At 48.4% G+C, this 21,572-nt stretch overlaps 1 protein-coding gene across 9 annotated transcripts in view; it reads left to right on the forward strand.

The window, feature by feature from the left end:
- CCDC180 (coiled-coil domain containing 180) overlaps positions 1-19,366 on the forward strand; it is a 56,986-nt gene extending 37,620 nt beyond the window's left edge. For 2 of the 9 annotated variants that reach the window (XM_015472549.3, XM_024996220.2), the window contains 14 exons: positions 255-353; positions 1,540-1,659; positions 3,256-3,428; positions 3,684-3,739; positions 3,856-3,934; positions 5,654-5,728; positions 8,895-8,961; positions 9,616-9,757; positions 13,082-13,242; positions 13,787-13,924; positions 14,410-14,521; positions 16,966-17,071; positions 17,882-18,017; positions 19,184-19,366. In XM_015472549.3, coding sequence (XP_015328035.2) covers positions 255-353; positions 1,540-1,659; positions 3,256-3,428; positions 3,684-3,739; positions 3,856-3,934; positions 5,654-5,728; positions 8,895-8,961; positions 9,616-9,757; positions 13,082-13,242; positions 13,787-13,924; positions 14,410-14,521; positions 16,966-17,071; positions 17,882-18,017; positions 19,184-19,315 — 1,596 coding nt within the window. In that variant the 3' untranslated portion in view covers positions 19,316-19,366. The other 7 variants (XM_015472554.3, XR_009495593.1, XM_015472556.3 and 4 more) reach the window with 7 other exon arrangements.
- The last annotated feature ends 2,206 nt before the right edge of the window (positions 19,367-21,572 follow it).

Below are 21,572 nucleotides of genomic sequence, written 5' to 3' on the forward strand. Positions count from 1 at the left end.
GGCCTGAGTGTGTCCTCCCAACACCCTCAACCAGTAATGGGGATCACCAGTTTTATTTTTGAAACTTATTTATTTGGCAGGAAAAAAAAATCCTTTAAATTTGCATTGGACTAGTTTCTAATACAGCTTTGTATTTTCCCTCCGATTTCATTTTTCTCATATTTAATCCATCTCTGAGATAATGATTTGCTAAGCTTTTTCTTGATCTAAATAAGTATTCTGGAAGTAAATCTCTGAACCTCTGGTTTTTCTAGGTGGCAAAATCCAATTTGCAGACAGAGGGATTAAATTCTTCTCTAGAACAGCTTCAAAGCAAGGTAGAAATGTGCCGAAGCTTAAAAAGGAATAAACAAGTAAGTGTTCAGTAGATGCTAAGCTGTGGATAGTAAAGATGCATGCTAGAATTGTTAACTGGAATAAACTCACATCTGTGGTCTAGATTTCTCTACCACCAGCAGGGCCTCTGAGTCTTCCTACTTCATCTCTGTTTTATTCAATGAAATTAAGGAAGAGAAGAGAAACCAGCCATTGCCCCTGGCCCCCAGCACCTCCCTGGCAGGCATGTTGAGGCCAGTGAGCATGGGGGCTTGAGTCTGGCCTCCCTCCCACTCTGATGTCGCAAGGCCTCCCTCCTTATAATTAGAATGCAGCCCTGGATGAGTAACGGAATCAGGACTCTGCCCTCTGAACAACCATCTTTTGTTTGATTTTCCCTTTGTTTTGACCAGTGTGCATAAACTGGTTACTTCCATTTTCTATATATAAATGGTAATAAGTCCAAATTGGAATGAAGTCTGAGAGAAGTGAGGTTCTAAGTGCCTGCCAGGCCCCGATCAGCAAAGCAGGTCTCTGCATGTTTACCTCGTTGACTTGCTTGTTCTCCTGCCTCTAGTGCATGTCTCTGTCCCCCGTGACACCCCTGTGGCCAGCGTGTCCTGGCCACCCTGAGTACTTTTCTCCCCAGCCCAGCCAGGCACTTGTAAACCTGGTGTCCTGGCCAGAAGATCTTTTCTCTTTTGTTTCAGTAACTGAGTTGAAGTTTTATCATTGTTTGTTGTTGTTCAGTTGCTCAGTTGTGTCCGACTCTTTTGCAACCTCATGGCCTCTGAGGCCATGGCTCCTCTGTCCATGGAATTCTCCAGGCAAGAAAATTGGAGTGGGTTGCCCTGCCCTTCCCCAGGGGATCTTCCTGACCCAGGGACGAAACCCGGGTCTCCTGCACTGCAGGCAGATTCTTTACCTATACTCTGAGCCACCAAGGAAGTCAAGTAAGTTTAAACCATTGGCTCAGAACAAACCCATAGAACCAGGAATAGTACTCCTGATGCCCCATCGAGGAAGGACCCGCGGCCCAGTAGAGTCACCCAAGAGAGCTGGCCCAGGGCTCCTCATTCCTCCAGGGCCCTCCCTGCAAGAGGGGGGCCTCCCTGGATCCAAGAGGTGTCCTCACCAGCCAGCCGGTTCCCGCAGTCCACATGGAGTCAGCCTGCCCACCTGCAGCCTGCTTCCTGTGGCTTTTTCCCTCCATTTTCTCACTAGGTAGTGAGCACAGAAGACCTCCTTGGCCTTATTCGAACTTGGAAAGAAAAACTGAGCCAAAGGATTGAGTATCTCAACTGCAAGCTGGACATGTTATCCATGACTCACCTGGCCTTTCCTGTAAGGAATGGGATGGGGCAGCCATGGTGAAGAGCATCTGAGCTGGGGGGCTGGGCTCACAGGTATCCCACAGGGTTCAGCAGATCCCAGGGAGAGACCTCCCAGGCCCCTGCTGGACATCAGGCCTGCAGGGATGCCTTAGAAAGGCCACAGACTGTGGAGTCAGATCTGGGTTCACATCCCAGATGGGCCACTTCCCGGCACTGGTCCCTTTGGAGATCCATCACCTCCTGGCAGCACCTCCCCACCCCATCAGGGCCCTCAGCTCTCAGGGAAGTCTCACCTCTCAGCCTCTTCCTTCCCACCCGCTCCTATTAGCAGCCACCGGCTTCTCCCCATTCCACCCCCACTACCTTGTCCAAGCCCCCCATCTGTGCAAAAGATCCTGATCCTGTCCTGATCCTCTTACTTCCCCCTATGATCCGTTCCCTGAGCTGCAGCCAGGCCTCTTGGAGAAGGCCAGTCTGCCCGTGTCCCTCTCCTGTCCTCAGGATAAGATCCAGATCCTCACCAGGCCTTCCTTGACCCCTTCATTTCTCTGGTCCCTCTACGAGCTCACTTGCCCCCAGGCCTTCACTCACCCACTAGTTTGGGCCAGCATCTCCTGACCCCTGTGGCATGTTCTACTTCTTCGTGAACCCATAGACCATTCAGTGAGGTCCCCCTTTTAGGAGCTGTCTCCCCTAGACTGTGTGCTCCAAGAGGACAGAGCCTGTCACCCTCACCCCACACTCAACCTCTCTCACCAAGCTTTCATGAGAGGTCTCAACCAGCTTCCAGGAGGACCTGTCATAGAGCCGATGGCAGCATAAGTGGATGCCCCTCGAGTTGTGCTCTGACCACCCTCAGGCCCCGCCTCTCACTGCCATGCTTTGGACCAGCCCTTCCTTCTGTGGGGAGGATCTTCCTGCTGTGCTGCCAGCACTAAGCTTTCATCACACCAACAGTACTGAGCCCCACGAGACGGAACTCAGGAGTCCTGCTGGGGTCCTTCCCTCCAGGGTTTACAGTGCAGCCAAGACACAAAATAAAACAGGGCATAGCTCAACTAAGTGCTCATGGTGGGGCTCATGGTGGGTCCCTCACTCACTGTTTCTCCAACTCAAGGTGGAGGTGGCCACGCACTTATCCATGCACTCATTTGTTTACTTGTCCTTTGCTCAAAAACACCACCGGGGCACATTGGCGAGTAGCCCAGTTCATGACTCTCAGCCTCAGGGAAGATGCTGTAACTTTGTTTTCATTGCACTAGCCCCAACTTGACCATTTATTTGTAGAAGTCCATATTAAATGTCTTGTCTCTCTGACCAGACTGTAAGCTCCATGAGGATAAGAGTCACATGTGGCCCCTTTACCCTGTGTCCCAGGCCCAGGGAGAGCCTTGCAGAAAGCAGGCACTCAAGAAATACTTCTGAAGGTCTCGGCATGCACACATGAATGAATGAATGAATGGCCGTCTAAGGTATATATGATCCCTGCTGCTTCACAGAAGGGGCGAGAGAGGCTCAACGTGGTCAGCCTGCAGCACCTGGGATGGGAACCCAGCCTGCCTGCCTCCCTGACACCCACACTCAGGCCCTGCTCTTTGGCCTGCAGGACAACGTCTTGACTGACCTGGAGGTAGATAGTGACATCTTGTTATCTTCAGAAGTCTATGAAGAAGAGGCTAAGGTAGACATGGTCACCCCTGAGTCCTTTGCCCAGCCAAGCCGCATGGGGAAGTCCATGATTGAAGACCCAGCTGTGGAGGTGGTCAAGAGGATCCTGCAGTGAGTGGCCCGGGTGTGAACAGTGGGGCCCAAGCCTTCAGGGGCCAGTCCCCATGTGAGCCCACCCTAACAGCTGTGACCTTGTGCAGGGGCTTCTTTCTCCCCTCAGAGCCTCAGCTTCCTCCTCTGAAGTGGAGCTCACGATTGGGCAGATTCATGTGGCATTGTGGGCTAACCAGGATGGTGCCCAGTGCCTGGCCTGAGCCATCCTCTTGGTCATTGGGGAAAAGCTCACATCCTTTCCTTTGGCTTCAGGTTTCCTGACTCAAAGTCCTCAACCCTTCAGTGTGACAAAGAACGCTCCCAGACAGGTAGGGGCAGACAGGCCTGTGGATTCAGGTGCTGACAGTGGGGTAGCTGGGGGTGCCACCTGGTCCCTCCTCACCTTGGATCCTCTGTTGTTCTCCTGGGTACCCATCACCCAAAGCCTTGAGGCGACTCCGGAACCGAGCAGAGCACTCCTTGAAGAAGGACTTGTCCATCGCCAGTGCCACCTCGGTAGCAAGGTAGAGAGGCCAGGCTGCCTGCAGTCTCCCCTCCCCAGACTCAACCCCGACCCCAGATGGAGGCCAGAGGCTACCCTTTGCCAGCCCATGTCCTCAGAATGTGTCTCCTGTGCTCACAGACTCTCCAAATAGGGACCTTCCAAGTTGGGACCCTGCAAGGGGCCAAATCCAAAGCCAGCTTTAGACAGGTCTATTCTCATCCCTGCCCAGTGGCTTGACTCTCACAGCCCTCCACCCTAAGAACCTGTAGGGCGTTGGGTGGTTAGCCACAGTGACAGCTACATCCCATACACACTGTGTCTGTCAGAGGGCATGACCTTGGAGGTGGCATTCCTTGGATGACATCACGGAGTCTTGGGAGCTCTGGGTCTCTGCATCCTGGCCCTGTGTTCTGCCCACTATGCCCTGTCAGGGTCGTTAGACTCATGGCTCAGTGAGTATGGGCCCTGGATGGCCCCTGACACCGATTTTATAGAAGGTGGATGACAGAAGCCACAGGGCTGACCTGACTTTCTGAGTCTTTGATGAGCCATTATTGACCTAGTTTAATTATTGGTTTTGAAGAAGTGACACTGAAGAGATTCCTGCTTTGCGTACATCCAGAAAGTCTTTTTGAACAGGCCTGCCATCTGCAGTGTGGAAATAAAGACCAACCAAATGGGAAAAGCAAAGACTATGCAGAGCTTGCTACAACCAGGGAATCAGCCACTCTCACTTCCGTTTTAGCAGAGACACAAAGGCAGGCAAGGGAGTGGGAAAGGGGTGTAGTGGAGAAAAGGGAAGGCTTCAGATGTGCCCTGTTGGTGGTGGCTGCCCTGGGAAGGCTGGAGGAGGCCCAAGAGCGGTGGGCATCCTGTGTGATGGTTAGGGGTATGTATTTGACTTGTTCGTTCTGAATCGGAAGCAGGGACAGAATCTAAGGGAGCTGTCAGGTACTGAGCAGGTCCTGGCCCTGTGGGGTTGATTGTTACAGGGGGTATTATTGGCTTCCTGGATTGTTACTAAAAGTAACAATTGTCTTCCTCCAAGTCTGACTTCCAGCAGGCCGGCTTCCTGAATTGTTTATTGTAGCTAAGGGCTTGGTGTCCTAGGCCGGTTGTTACAGCTTATCAGCCAGGGTTCTCTATTTATATATGGTATAGCCATTGTCCATTTGTATAATCAATCTCTCAGTGGTTACCAGTGAAATATACATGCTGCTCAGGCTGCCAGATGAAAATTCAGGATGTCCAGTTACATTTGAATTTCAGAAAAACAACACATTTTTTAATATGAGTATGTCCCAAATAATACATGATTTGTATGTGAAAAATTGCTTATTGCTTATATGAAATTCAAGTTTATTTAAAAATTTATGTTATTGAAGTATAGTTGGTTTATAATGTGTTAAGAAATTCAAATTTAATATGTGCTTTTATTTGAAAATTTGGCATCCCTACCTGCACCTCTCAACCTGTGTTTCTTTGGGTCCTCACCACAGGGAAGCAAGGATTCTACTTTCGGGGCTGGAGCCCCTCTGTCCCTCCCCCCGGCCTTGTGTGGGTTTCAGCGGGTAGGGCTCCATCCCTACTATAAGGCTGCGTGCAGAGCTGTCAAGGGGTGGGGCAGCAGCTTGAAGGGCTGGGCTGCACAGGCAGGTCTGGGTAGGGCTCCCACAGACTCAGATCTGCTTGTGTCTGTCTCCAGCTTGCAGAGCATTAACCCACCTTTGCCCCACAGCGTCACGCGGTACACCAAGCCCAACCGACTGGATAGAAAGTACCAGGTGCTCGGTGACAAGCCTCCTCCAGCAGAGTAAGTGTCAATGCCATTTCCTTTAACTCCATTTTAACCTGTCATCTTTGTCACTTGGCAGCTAAATCTGACTCCACTGAGGGGAAAATAAGCTGGAGAGGGACAAAGCAGGTCTGCGAGGGGACTGGTAAGGGCCAAGGTCTGTTTGTCTCAGCCTATTTCACATAAATTTATTGAGAGACATTTTCACCAAATTTAGGCATTCATCAAGAAGACATTCTTCTTTCCTTTGAACAATCTGTTTATTTCTGTTCAGTCACCTTTTGTTTATCAAAGGGCACCTGCTCCATCTCTTGCAGCTTGGTCGTAGGGCAGCCAGTCAAGGAGCTTTATAGACATGGGGCCTGAAGCCCCAGAGTGGCCCACTTGGGAGCAGCTCCTGGCATTCCAGTTGCCCATCACCCAGTTCCACCTGGCAGTGCTTCTTTGGATCCTGGAGGAAAAGCCAGCTATAGAACAATTGCAAGTCCCAACAGGGACCTAGACATTTAGGGTTCAGTTCTCAGTGACATAAAGTCAGGAGGGTGGGAGAAAAATTAGAAATATTAATATGAGGAGTTGTAGCCAGATATAAAGGAGGCTAGAAGAATTGAGCCTGGAGAAGGGAATGGCAGCCCACTCCAATATTCTTGCCTGGGAAATCCCGTGGACAGAGATGCCTGGTGGGCTACAGTCCTCAAATGAGGTCACAAAAGACTCAGACGTGACTCAGTGACTAAACAACAGCAGAAGAGTTGAGATTTGATAAGAATTGACAAAATATGCGTGATGGCAAGATCTGGTCCAGTTTCCAGGGAAGTCATGAATCCTCAAAGCTAACAAATAGGGTTAGGATTTACTAATCACGAGAGAGTGCTATAGTTATTGAAATGTAAAATTTCTGTTGCCCTTCTTTTTGATTCTTGTTTATGAAACAAGTCTGGTCTCTTTAGATTTGGCCTGATTATTTACATAAATGCAGCAAGAGTGGTAACTGATCACCAAAACTTTTATGTTTGCATTGCTGGAACTTTTCATAAAGAATCTCAGATTAGACTCTTAAAAGCCTCTTGAGACTAGGAAGACAAGTCAGATTTCACCCAGAGTACCTATAGATTTGGATGAAATCCTCTCTTCTTAAGGTCCCCACCATACTGTAAGGTTTTCCTTACCCACCTTTGAAGTTGGGAACCCCATAAACCAGGTGCCAGGTTGATTTTCCAAAGAGGGCTTAAAAGCATCGTCCCCATCAAGTCAACCTTAGTTTCTTTAAAATGTTTGATCATGTCCGATCTTATACATTGCTGTCCATATGACATTTCAGTCAAAGCCTCTTTTATCTATCAGTGTTTCCAATTATGTCCCATCGCAAGAAGGACAATTTTTTGTTGAACTCACATAAATAGTTTTAAGAGTTTTTGAATTCTAGAGCACATATGAGTGGGTGAAATGTCCAGCATGCTTCTCACTAGCCTGTTTTCCCCTTTAGCCTCAGGCAGTTGCTTTCAGGAGTGCCTCAGTCCCTTGAGAGCCTTGATAGGGTCAGGGGCCTAAAGTTAGTTCAGCCAGCTGTAGGGAGTTGAGGGCTGGAGTGGGAAGGGAGAGGTCTGACAGGAAGAACAGAGAGATGGAGGAGGTAGCGCTTTAGAGGGGGACATATCAGAGGAAACCAGGCAACTGAAGGGAAGGTGGGAGGTGGCAAAATGGGGAAGAAAGAGCAGAGGTGTTGATGGCGGGGTGGGGCGGTGTGGGCGGGGAGGGAGAGGTCTTAGAGGAGCCAGTTTAGGGAGATCTTGTTTTCCCAAGAAGCCAATAAAGTTCCACATTATCCTTAATAAAGCCATGCCAGAAGCATGAGTCATGCAACAGAAATTGGGAAAAGTATAGTGAACGCATATAGAAGAACCTGATATTCTTCTCAGGTTCTTTGATAACTTTTGTCAAAGTCAACAGAGAGCAAACTCTCTTCCTAGAAAGGGTTGGGAAAAGTAGTGGTGAAAGCCATGAATTATACCTTTTGTGCAGCTCCATGGGTCCCTCTCCCAAAGAAACCATCTCTCAGGAAGGAAACATTTGCATGAAGATGTACCATGCAATGCTTTTTATCCTAGCTAAAAATGGCGGGGAAACCTAAAGTCCAAAAATAGGGGATTGTAAACACAGTACATACATACCCAGTGGTGTTACACAGCCATTTAAAATGATAGCATAATGTAGGGGGAACACTTTAAAGGGCGCGGAATGTAAAAAGCACAAGAACCTAATTCCAAACCAATTTAAACATCAGCAGAAGGAAATATAGTAAATGTTAGCATTAATTTTTCCATCTTGCTTTTCAGCTTATTTCTAATTTTCTTTAATTATGATGAGTGAATTTGTAAATGAAAGAGCACATCACACACACACACACACACACACGTTTTTTGGCCAAGAGGCATGCAGGATCTTAGTTCCCCAACAGGGAATTGGACCTGTGCCCCCTGCAGTGGAAGAACAGGGTCTTAACCACTGGACCACCAGAGAAGTCCCTTTTTTTAGTTTGGTGGCCAGATGTATCAGAAAGAGGATGTTTGGTCCTACAGGCAGTCCTGCTCATTTGATTAATATTTATAAGAAATCATTCTTTCTTCTCTCAACCAAGACAGAGACACTGACAGGTGCAGGCACTGGACAGGGGATTCTGTGGTGAACGAAAACAGACACACTGTAGGAGAGATGGGGTTAATCAATCAGCCAGTCACACATGTCAATCCCCAGAGCCCCAATGGGGAGGCTATAAAGCTGAGAGCTGCTCAGGGCATTAGAACGAGGCAGTCAGGGATTGCCACTGAGCCAGGGCCAGAGGAAAAGCAAATGTAACCAAGAAGAAAGTTATTTGTGTTCCCTGGAGAGGAATCAGTGTGAGCAGTGGCCCTGGGGCAAGAGTGAGTAATTCCAAGGAGTAATGAGGAACAAAAGAGAACAGAGACACTTGGAAGGGGCCAAACACAGCTTGGCGCAAGCAAGAGGCATTCAACTAGACAAGTAGAAATACGAGGTGGGAGCATGCTTGGGCATCCCAAGTTGTCCAAGTCCAGTTCTGGCTGGGCTGCTGAGTACTCGGAATGTTGTGTCCATATGGTCTTGTCCACACCATTTAGTGTGATTAAACAAGCCCTCTCAGGGATCTGCCTCCTGTGTGTTGCAGGGATTTTAAAGGCATCGTCCTGAGCCTGCTCTGGGAGAGCAACGAGCACCTGCTGGCGGTCGCGGAGGTGAGGGCCCTGCCTGCCCTTCTGCCATCTGCTGGCCACATGCCCCCAGTGGGCTCTCCCCCCTCTTCTGCCAGTAATGACCTTTGGGTGAAACTGAATAAAGGGGACTACAGCCCCCGTGACCATAGCTACCCAGCTTCTGTCACCTTGTGTGGTGTTTTCCATCCTAGAATTAAAGCTCGTCCATTACCCATGTATTCAGCCACCAAACCTTTCTTGGGTCCTGTGTGTCAGATATTTAACATACCCAATACCAGGGACAAGCCTGGTCTCTGTCCCTGAGTGGCCAGCACCCAGCCAAGAATGACATGTGATGGCACCCCTGGGTGTGAGTCTTTGGAGCAGAGCTCTGGGTCATCTGTGTTAGTGGCCCAGCTTGGCACTCCATAGAAAGCTCTTGGTCTCATGGGTGAAGACCCATCTTAGTCGTGAAGGATGCATAGACTTTTACCATTGACTTGCTTGTGCCTCGCGTAGCCCTAGGACACTGACAGTGGTGACAAGGACAGACAGGGAGGAGGAGAGACCCCAGTGTGGGGGACAGCAGTTGAGAAGACCAAGGGGTGAGGAGAGCACAGAGGAGGATGCCAGGATCTTGGGCCAGAGCCCCCTGGAGAGGGGTCTGGCGCCCACACTGTCAACCCTCTCCCGTAGGAGTTTTACCGCAAAGAGAAACGCTCAGTCACCAGGCCCGACTGCATGTACGAAACCTTCGACCAGTGCGCGGAGAACATCTGCAAAAAGATCCTGGAGTACCACAGCCAGACAGACGATTACTACAACTCCTGCCTCATAGGTAGGTGTGGCCAGGTGACCACCATAGGCAGGTGGCAGGTGGGGCTACAGAAAGGGGGTGGCCACTCACAGCCAGAATGATGCCCTCCTGACCTGGAGGTCACATGAGGCAGAAGAGCCTCCCTGTGAAAAACTGACATCTTAGAATTAGGTAAAAACCTTGATCAGATTTAACTGGGGAAAAAACAATGCCCTCCCCCCCAAAAGTCGATTTTTCTTGAGAAATATAGTGATTTGTATCACTAAAAATGTTTCATTCTTTGAAAATTTTTTACAGCTTTATTGAGATATTCACTCAACGAAATAGGGAGGAAAGGGAGGGTGGGATGAACTGGGAGATTAGGATTGACATATATACACTACCATGTGAGAATCTGCCTGCAGTGCAGGAGATGCGGGTTCAGTCCCTGGGTCAGGGAGATGCCCTGGAGGAAGAAATGACAACCCACTCCAGTGTTCTTGCCTGGGAAATCCTGTGGACAGAGAAGCCTGCTACAATTCAGGCTACAATTTAAAGGGTCGCAAAGAATCGGACATGACCAAGCAACTGAACACGCACACAAATGTAAGTAAGATAGCTAGTGGGAAGATACTCTGCAATTCAGTGGATTCTAATATATTCACAGAGTTGTGCAACCATCGCCACTGTGAATTGCAGAACCTCTGTCCCTCTATCATGTTCCCAGCCCTCAGCAGCCACTGACCTCCTCTCTGTTCATCCAGTGTTAGTGTCATGTAGCCTTTTTATGGCTGAATCATATTCCATAGTGTGCATATACCATAGTTTGTTTATTTGTTCAGTGATAGACATTTGGCTGTGTCCAGCGTTTGGCAGTTATGCATGGCGCTGCTCTAAACATTCACATGCATGTTGTGTGTGGATGTATGATTTCATTTCTCTTGGGTGTATAACTAGGAGTAGAATTGCTGGGTCATACGGTGCCTCTGTGTTTAATCGTTTGAAGAATCCTTCCACCGTGTCTACTGTGTGCGTGGGCTGAGATGAACTTGATAGACACAGCCTCCTAGAGAGCAGGGACATGAAAACAGGCAGGCAGGATGTATCTTGCCATTTATGTTGATTATAACAACATAAAAGGAGCTGTGAAAATACACCCATAGCTGCCCATCTCCTTGCCCAATTCTCCACGTCCACAGCCGCTTGTGTTTTTGCAGTGGTTAAGTCCTAATTATCTCTACTTGTAAGGCAAGAAACCTAAGGGCCCATTACAGGCCTGCTATGGGTTGAGGGGCAGCAGGGGTAGAAGAGGGAGAGGATTAGGGGGTAGCCAGACCTGAGATCAAGACCCAGAACTGCCATTCCCCAGATGTATGACATTGACCAAGTCACCTCCCCTTGCCTGTAAATGGAGACAAGGATAACATCCACCATGCAAGGCTTTTTTGAGGACTAAACCTCTCACAGCCTTGCTGTATACAGGGGAAATCAACAATGGCTCTCATTCCTGTAGTTGTAGAATGACTGGAATTGAAACCACAGGCAGCATTTGGTTTCTCTAGCTCAGAGCTTCCCCACTTAAACTCTGTGGGGTTCCATCCTATGTGATCTTCCTCAAAAGAAAGGTTCCATGGTCACATGGGTTTGGGAAATGCTGCAGATCATGTCCCTCCCAGGAAGGCTGACAGTTCACATGAAATGAAGACTTCCATTTCCTACAGGGAGTCAAGTATCCTGAGCAACTCTCCCACTGAAAACATGTAAAAATCCTGGATATAACTGTTTTGTGATAAACCTTTAAATGCATGGATGAGCTAGCTGTAAAGTAAGAAATACTTAAGGCCTCAAGATTAAGTGAGAATAGGAACACAGATAAACTGAGCAGTAACTCTGGCTATTGCCTTGAGGGCTTGGCTGACTCTCAGGTCCACTTGAGCCTCTGTTTTCATGGCCTCCAGGTCGCTGGGAACAGAGACCAAGCCCCAGACCACCCAAGGTGTGCAGCCTGAAAGGGCACAAGCCACAGAAAACTGGGACTCCACAGGGCTCCATCTGCAGAGTCAAGGGAATGAGACAGAAACCAAAACCTCCTCCCCCACTGACTAGAAGGAAAGTGTCTTGTTATAAACCATGGCACTGGACAAAGGGGAAAAACTCTAATGAGAATCTATAAGTCAGCTCTTTTGTGGTGTTTAAACTGAAGTTGCACTTAGATAAACCTGAATTCAACTTTGTGTTTGTGGGTCATCCGAAAGATTTCTAGATGATAGCTTAAAGTGATTTTGAGTGTGTCATGCCCGGATGCTTCTTTAGTAGAGATACTACAGATCCTCTCCAGAGAAGCCTACTTTCAATTCAGGCCTCCAGGGATTCCCACACATAAAATGCCCCAAATAAGAGCTCACTGTAAAACAAAACACACACACACACACACACACACACACACACACACCACAGCAAAAAGTACCTTCAGCATGAGGCAACAGAATGAGATCAGTAAGGACTTCACATATTGAATGTATCAAGACACAGAATATAAAATAAATAATTATTTCTAGTTAAATAAAAGAGGAAATTAGAAATATGAGTAAGGAGCAAAAGCCTATTAAAATGAGCAAGTAAATATGAACCAAGTAAAGTGAAGTCGCTCAGTCGTGCCTGACTCTTTGTGACCCCATGGACTGTAGCCTACCAGGCTCCTCTATCCATGGGATTTTTCAGGCAAGAATACTGGAGTAGGTTGCCATTTCCTTCTCCAGAGGACCTTCCCGACCCAGGGATTGAACCCGGGTCTTACACATTGTAGGCAGACACTTTACCATCTGAGCCACCAAGGAAGTCCACCAAGTAAAGAGAACCAAATAAAGAGAACCAAATAAAGCTTATGTATATTGGAAAAATAAATCGTTGACATTTTAAAATTATGAATGGCTTTAGTGCCAAAGAAAATAACCAAAAATGTAACACAGAAAAACAAAGGACTAGAAATAAAGGAAAGAGGTGAAGAGAGATGAAGGAAAGAGTAGGTCTGGCATGCAGCTACTTAGAGGTCCAGAGGGGAGGAGGAGACTTGGGTCAAGGTAATATTTGAAGAGAGAATGGATGAAATAGAACTGCTGAAAGGTGCAGTGCAGTTTATAAAGTGCTGGCAAGTCCTGCAATGTGAGAAGTCCTTTGAACTTGCTTAATCCAGTATCTTTAATACCGGTTTGCCCACAGGACCCCTTTTGATGGAATAGCTATTGCCGCACTGTAGACCAGGCCTTTCTCTGTGGGAAACTGCATCGAGCCTTTGTTGGAGAGATGGCCCCAGCAACTTGGCTCTGCTCAGTCCTCTCCCCTGGCCCCCACCCCCAATTCCTACAGAATTACGGGCCCAGATGAGGAGATTTGAGGAGCTTCTGCCCCAGGTGTGTTGGCTGGTGATGGAGAATTTCAAGGAGCACCATTGGAAAAAATGTTGTGCTTCCACCAAAGAGATCAGAGAACAGTTCTTGAATTACCAGGAAGAGCTGGAGAAAAGGAAGGTGGGGCCCCCGGGATCACCCTGGGAGTTCAGACATAGAGGCGGGGCATCAGCAGAACTGAGTCCCAGGAAGGAGTTGGGCCAGGCCTGGGATTATTGGGTGGGGGTGAGGGAGGGACAATAGGCCCTGGAGGGGTAAGAGCCGAGCCAACAGCTCCTTTATGGAAAGGATTCAGCATGTTCCTTGTTGGATATAACAGGTAGGTTGGCTGGTTCTGTGGGGCTGTGGACCTTGAGATCAACAATGATTGTCCACTTGGTCCTTGGAACCAGGGGACGTTCATGGTATTGATTGTATTGGACTGAATCCCTGATTGTTCCGGGGAAGATGCTCAGCTCTCTCACTTGCTAACCCTTGGAGTTGGCTCCAGCCATGCCTCAGTCTTGTGTATCTGCCACTCCTCTGCATATCCACAGCCCTTCACACACACCCAGGTCAACGCACACATCATGGCCATAATTGGCAGAGGACATAGGCCAGTGACTTCTTAGTCCTGACCTCAAGACCAGGTCAAAAAACCCACTGATTTCTGGATTGTCTGAAGGATGAAAATGCCCAGAAGCTCCACCCAAATCTCGGACACCCTGCACAGCTCCAAGATATGGAGTCTCTATGTCAAGTGGAAGAGAAGAGGCAGGGAGATTTGGACGCCTTGATTGTGGTAACCAAGGAGAAGCTGGAGGTCAGTAGTGCCTTCTACTCCCATGTCTAGGTGCTGAGGGCTGCCCTGTCCTCCCGAGGTCACCCCATCTGACAGCCCACCGGCAGCACTTAGCCCAGCCCTATGCTGGCACCCTGGCCAAAGCAGGGCATGAAAGTGGGCAGGTTTTATAGGTGGAGATGGTCTTTATTGGCTGTTTTAACTTGCATTTAAAATTTTCTAAATTAATTAGTAATGAGAAATTTTTTCTCCCAAGATCCATGTCAAGTTTTCTTTCCTCTTTGGTAAATTGTCTGTGTGTGTCCCTTGGCCATTGCAGAATCATTTCCTATCTTCAAGTCACTCTTAGGAGAAGCCTCCTGGAGAAAGACCAGATGCCTGTTAACTTTGACACAGTTGACTCATGGCCCTGGTTTTGTCTCATGCACTGCTCTCCAAACCCATCTTCAGCCTGCCTTTGGAGACAGGGCCCTCTCATAGCACCATGCTCCCTGTGTTTCCTCCAGGAATGCACAAGGAAGTACGCCCGGTTTTTCATAGCCACCTTGGCCACCTTCACCGAGAAGTTCCTGCTGCAGTTGGATGAGGTGGTCACCATTGACGATGTCCAGGTTGCAAGTATGCGCCCCACTGGCCTTTGTGCCCTGGCCCCAGGGGGTTGGTGACATAGGTCATGGATCTGGAGGAGTCTGCTTTCCCCCAACTCCACCAGTATGAAAATAGATACTCTATTGAGGGGACTGATGAATTTTTTGTTTCTTTTTTTAATTAAAATTATATTTTTGTAACTAAAAAAGCAAATCCCCAATGAGTCAGATTACATATAAAAAATGAAATCCTAATACTAAATATTTTCATAATCTTGGGGTAAGGACAACTTTCCTAAGTTTGAGAGCTAGAAGCTGTAAAGGAATGGTGTGTACCTCCCTGTGGCCAAAACAAAAGTAAGGGAAAATGTCAAAAGATGGAAGGACAAACCACAAACTGGAAAAATATTTCTAATAACTAATAGGTCACAGAATGGCCTGATATTCCTGTGGTATGAAGAATTCTTAACAGGTCTAGTTTGTAAACAGGGCAAACACATGCAATTCAAAAGGTCAATAAATGTTGAAAGATGCTTGACTTCACCAATGATGAAAAGTGCAAATATAAACATTGTTAAGATACCATTTCTCACCAAAAGCCTGGCAAAGCTTTTAAATTCAGCACTGGTGAGGCAGGAAGCCCCAGCACCGCAGAGCCTCTCGGAAAAGTGTACCTCCACCCCTTCTCTTGGAGAACCCTCTGTCGGTGACTTCAAAGTCCTGAACGTGTGTGCTTTGACCTAGCTGTTCTAACCCTGGGAACTTATCTGGCAGAAATACTTGCATGCTTTTCCAAAGATACATTTTCAAGCATATTCTTCACAGCAATGCTTGAAATTGCAAAGAATTGGAAACAGTGTTAATATCCACGTATAAAGGATTGGATAAATTATGGTCCAGATATAGGAGGGAATTCTATGCAGCTGTTCAGGTGGGTGTGGTAGGTCTCTATGTGCCAGCTGGAAACACCTGAAGGAATACTGTCACAGGAAAAAGCAAGGTGACAATTATACTTACCTGTAATACTATTTTAAAAAACACATAGGTGACATAAACATGCACCCTCACTTGTATATAAATGAATCTGTGTGAGAGAGAAACAGAGGCAAAGAGGGACAAAATGAGAAAAGCAGAGCCTGAGAAACAGGTACCCGACTGTTGATGACCACCTCTGGTGAGTGGCATTGTGAGAGATTTCTAAAGTCTTTTTCCCCATTAGATGATGTTTAAATTTTTTATACTATGTGAATTGCTTTTTATAACTATGCAAAGACTCAAATCATATATTAAATATTGTCCATTTATCTCTCATCTATTAAGTAATTAAAATATATTATTTTTATTTTTTAAGTTTGGATTGCAAAGACAATGACTATTTTTATAGTAAAATAAGAAATGCAATATGAGTTACAAAGAAAGAGAAGAATATGGTCCTTCCTCCCAGAAATAGGTGCTGGTAACATTGGCTGTCCTCCTCCTGGTCATTTCCCTTTGGTCACAGGCCTGTGTGTATATCAGTGGGGAGATGGGAGGGTAGATCACAGGTGTGTGCTCCTTTGTAACCTAATTTCCCCTTGGGCGGATGCAAGGCCAAGCCAGTCACCATTTCCGTGAGCACTTCCAGTTGCTGTGCATCTTATTTTATTAGTTAATCCCCTACTGGTGCATACAGGCCATGTCTAGCTTTTCACTCCTCTAATTGTACTGGAAGGAACATCTGCATCGATATTTCTCTATTTGGGGGCAACAACTTCCTAGAAGTGGATTTTCTAGGTCAAAATGTATGTGCATGCTGGGGTGCTGGCCACTGTCTAGTAGTGGAGGCCTCTTTGGCAAGTGTGAGCCTGGTTTGGGAAAGTGGAGCCTGCAGAGATACCAGAGTTCAGACTAGAGAAGGAACAGGCAGTGGAGCCAGCAGGGAGGCAGCCTCGGCACCTTGGAGGGGAACCCCTGGGCCAGGAAGACCCCCTGCATCAGGCCCATGGGGTCCTCACCTGCTCTGTAAATAGGGCTTCTGAGCCAAGTGGCCTGGCCCCGCCATGCCTGCAGACCAGGGTGCAGAGAGCTGCTCTGGCCTGCTGGTCTCACTCCAGGAACAGAGCCCCTTTCTCTCCATGTCAAACGGCAGGTCAGTGAGCCAGACATGAGAGAGACAACCTTGAATGTGTTCATTCCAGGAGAAATTCTTAGTTTAGGACCCCTTTGAGCTAGTATAAGCCAAAGAAGTCTCCAAAGAGCATATTCAGGAGCTCATAGAAGCTGCGAGAAGGTCAGAGCATCATACGTAGGATTTTGGAGCTGGGATGCACATCCAAACCACATCTCACATATTCCAGCTTTAACCCTCCTGCCTGAGACTCTTTAAGTGTGGAAGAGGGGAGCAGGGTTTCATTTCTGTAAATGTAAGGTCAGGGGTCCCCTTAATATCAGGCTGTGGATGAGGCCCCCATCAGTAACCCATCTCTTGCTTGCCAGAGATGGAGCCCCCCAAACAGAAAACTTCAATCCTAATACGGAGGAAACTCACCGGGCTGTCCCTGGAGGAAGAGAGTGAGAAGCCCCTGATTGAACGGGGGAGCAGGTAAGAGCTGAGAGCAGGGGTGAATACCACACATGGCTGTGTTTGCTGGGGGTGGTGTGGTGCAATGGTGAGGGGCACGAGCTCTGAAGTCGGACAGACCTGATGACTTTGGAAAGGCTTTGTGTCCTAAGCCTCAATTTCCTTATCTGTGAAATGGGCATGGCAGCCTCCCTTACATGATATTATCAAGAGAAAGCTCAATGAGATTGTGCTTGAAGTGCCCGTGGCACCTACTAAGAGCTCAGCAGCTGTTAGTTTGTGTGATAAGGACCCATGAGGGGACCCCGAAATAAAGAGAGGCCTGTCCTAGTGTGGGGTACCTTCTCAGATTGCAGTCAGTACTGGGATTCACTACAGCTGTCTGTCATGTATGACAAGAGCTATAGAAGTGCTTATCCCCTGTACCCCAGGAATGTGACTCAAAGAAGTAAGGCAGTGATTTACCCAGCTAAATTGTCAGCAGTGGTTTTTTATCATGGTAGGAAAAGCAAGCCAGGAACTGGTGACTGGCACCTGGCTGGGCGAGTGATAAGGAAACCGAGATCCAGAAAAGGGAAAGCCCTAGAGGCATGGGATTCCCCTTCCCCATGCAGAACCCAACTGTCTATACACATGGATATAAGCTGTATGAAAATGCCGAAAAGAACTTGAAGAAGCTTAATCTTAAATGCTCAAGAGTTTTTCTTTTAATGCATTAAAGTATGATAATTTTTTTTTAAAGAAATGTTAACCATTTCCACCAGAGATGGAGGGTGCACAGTAAATGACGAAGCTAAGCCTTCAGGACTTTTCATGCATGTTTATTTGTAGAAAGTGGCCAGGAATCAAACCTACTGAAGTCACCATCCAAAACAAGATTCTCCTCCGGAAAACACCATGTATCACAACCACCAAAACAACACTGGGCCACCTGGCATCTGTGGAAGCCCGAGATGCTGTCTACCTGGTGAGTGACGAGACGAGGTGGAGGGGGTGCACCCCGGGGAGTGCTGCCTTGGGAAGGAGGGGGGAGCTTGTCGTCACCAGGCACCCTGGCATCTGGTCAGATGGAGCAGGTGACACGCATCAGAGTACCCCAGGGCACAGCACTGGTGACAGCCAACATTCTCAGGCACCAGGACACAGGCCACAGCTCCTGTCCAGTTCCAGCAGTAGCTCAGGTCTCATGGCGTGAGCCCCAGAGCCACAGGAGCCCAGACTGGAGGGCAAAGGAAGGCTCTCCAGTGAACAGTCAAGACAGTGTGAGGGGACAGAGTAGTCAGAGGCTTGGAGGCCATGGGAGCAGTGAGTGATGATGGGTGGAATAATTACTGAGCAGCTGCTGCAGCTTCTGTTCTCAACACAGGGCTTCCACTGGATCCTTGTAGCAAGCCCACGAGGAAGGTAGAATGGTCCCAATGTTACTGCAGAAGATACCGAGTCATAAAGAAGTGTGTCCCCTCTATGCCACCAAGAATGACAGCCAGGATTGGACCCAGGCCTATTAGTCCCGTAGGGCTGCCCAAAGAGGAAGCTGCACCCGAGGGTGCCTGCTGGACCTTGCAACTCCAAGGATGTCTGGACCTATGGTTCTGGTGCCCCAGAGAGGAACCTTGTACTGCCCAGAGATATGCTGACCCTGGTATTTGGAGACCCCTTAGTGCCTAGGCAGGCCCTTCCCCAGCCACCAAGCTAAGCCCCAGACAGTGGGCACAATTCCACTGCTGAGTTCAGTGAGGACTTAAGGCCTAGTGGGCTCAGCCTCTCGAGGAAGCCAGGACCCCTGAGCTTCAAGGAGACTATAGTGTGGTGGTTAGGAAGGAGGGCAGAGTCCATAATCAGGTGGACCAGGAGCCTAGTCACTGCTCAGTCTCTTCTCAATTAAATAACCTCAGGCAAGGCTGTGAGCCTCAGTTTTCCAATCCATAAAATGTGGAAAACAGCAAGGCCTGCCTGAGCTTTATTGGACATAGTACATGAGAAATGACTTGTGGAACTCTTGCCAGTGCCTGGAATGGGTTCCAAGCCACCCGCCAGCAGGTTGCAGCATCCCTCTAGAGCACTGAGTGTCCTCTAGGGGGCACAGTCCAGAAGTCCTTCCTCATGTGGCCTCTTTCTGCTGCTTGCTCCCAGAAATATTTGGCATCATTTGAAGAGGAGCTGAAGAAGGTCCAGGAGCACACCGCACTGCAGGTGAAAGAGGCTCAGCGCTGGAAGGACAGCTGGAAACACTCCGTGAACATCATCCAGGGCCTGTACTTGTGACACTCTCAACCCTCCCTAAATAAACGGCTTATTTTGTGTAGAATTCCTTCATCCCTGTACCCACCCTTCCATCCATCTGTCTCTGCCCAGTGCTGTAGCCTCACAGATGAGGATATGGCATGGTTCCTGCCCACATGGAGATTACTTCCAATGAGGAAGACAGGTGAAAGGGGGTATTCCACCTGGTCAGCTAGGATGGTAGATAACAGGGATGGCTAACTTAAATAGAGACCCATAGTTGAGGGGAAATAACTTCCACAAGGCATGATGGGCACTTCATCTTGGAAAATGAAACAATTGAAACTTAAAACTTACAGGAAAGAGTATATTGCACATTTAACAAAATGCGAGTTTTAATTGCAACTGTGCACTGATTCCTAGACACAACAAAGACTTCATCTGCTGTTGACTGGGTATCTGGTTATTTGTATGACCGATGATAACCTTTTGGCAGAAGTCTTCTAGGCCTCCTTAACTTGACTAACAGTCTCTTTAGTCCTGTGACACTCAGATCACTGTCTTTGGAAGTTTGCTTCCCACCATCTTCCTTGTCGCCTTTCTCTTCCTTGATTGCCCCGCAGCCTCACTATGACCAGTGGCAGTTGTCAGCAGCTGTCTGCGCCTTGTGGGCAGGCGGCTCATGGTCCTTCCTCTACTTCCTGAGCTCCTGCTGTGCCAGTATGGTTTGTATGTTGTTGGTGCTTCAGTTTGAGGTTCCACGCGCTTTGTCTCGACTTGATGAGATAAGCATCGCCTGCATTTACAGTTGTGGAGACTCAAGTCCAGAAGGTCAAAGCCAAGGACTTTGAGGCACATTGTTTTGGGGATGATTCCAAGAAGCATGAGTGTGGACATGGGAAAAAGGAGCCTGAAAGCAGAAAAGTCACTGGAAGGGGCTTTCAGGAGTGGCCCCTGCTGTGGGTGACTAGGCTCTGTCTCCCTGGAAAACAACCTCCCACCTGACCTGACTCTGTCCATGTGGGTGGAGAGTTGCCCGGGCATTAGCACTGCCCTCATGCCAGCTTGCAGGACAGGAATCTCCTGTGGTACCAGAAAGAGTCCTCAGGCAGGGGAGTCTTGGGTTATATTGGCTGGAGCAAGCTCCCCAGCTGCAGATAGACTCAGGTAAGCCAAGGGGATGTGAGTGCAGCATCACCGCCTCCGGTTTTCCAAACCTGAAGCCAGGCCCCTATGCACCACTCTGCCATGGCACCCTCTCTCCTCAAAGTAGCAAATGATGTCTGCACAGCCCCTTCCAGCTTGTGGCATGCTCTGCAGGTACATGTTCTAATTCAGTCCTACCATGGACAGGGTGGCAGTCACCATGTAACCCCTATTTTGTAAATAAAGAAGCTGAAACTTGGAGAAAAGAATATATCTCCAGTGTTCCAGCCTGGCTCTGGCTGTCCCTGAAACTCAGCCAGGAGTGAATACACCTGGGTGCTTTGTAAGTAAGAAAGGACCCAGAAAAATGAGGGGTGCTCCCTCTCCCGTCTGCCAGCCTTGGAGTCTCTGCACCACCACCCCCTCCTGCCAGCCACAGGGCAGCGTGCATGGAGAACAGGGTGTAGGTGTGGGTACAGGACAGCCTGTGGTCAGTCACTCTCCACTTTCATGTTGGTGAGGTCCCAGTTGGCAGAGAAGGCTCGAGGAAGTACGCCTGCTGTGGCAGGAGTACTGGGAGGGGGACACGAGGACTAGGGCGGGTATTGGGGGCCCACCACAGCCCAGACAGAGCCTGCAAACAGTGGTGGAGCCAGGGAGCAGAAGGGGTGCAGAACTGGGAGGCCTGGGCCGACCCCTCAGCGCTGTGTGCCCCTCTGAGTCCAGTTTGCTCACCTCTCCAATGGGGACACAGGCTCCACTCTTCCAGCCCACTGCACCCAGTGAATCCCAGCTTGCCTAGCTGGGCCAGCCTTTGGGACCTGAGGCCACAAAGCTGAGGGGTCAAGGCAAAAGCCATGCCCATTCCACTTCTTATTCCCTACCTAGTGTGCCGCCTTTCATTGTTTTCCTTATGATTCCGAAAGGAAAAGACATTCGTTATAGGAAATAAAAGACCAAAGGAGAAAAAAGAAGACTATAAAAACCCTGGCATCCAGAGATAGCTGTTTCCTACACCATTTTTCATGTGTGTGTGTGTGTGTGATATTTGCCAAATGGAATCATAAAGTGAGTTCTGTTGTATAAATTGGTTTTCAGATTTCAGCTGGGTACACGGTCGCCGTATCTTTGAGTAGCCACTTACACCCTGGTT

This window comes from Bos taurus, chromosome 8 (genome assembly GCF_002263795.3).
Source record: "Bos taurus isolate L1 Dominette 01449 registration number 42190680 breed Hereford chromosome 8, ARS-UCD2.0, whole genome shotgun sequence".
Taxonomy (NCBI): domain Eukaryota; kingdom Metazoa; phylum Chordata; class Mammalia; order Artiodactyla; family Bovidae; genus Bos; species Bos taurus.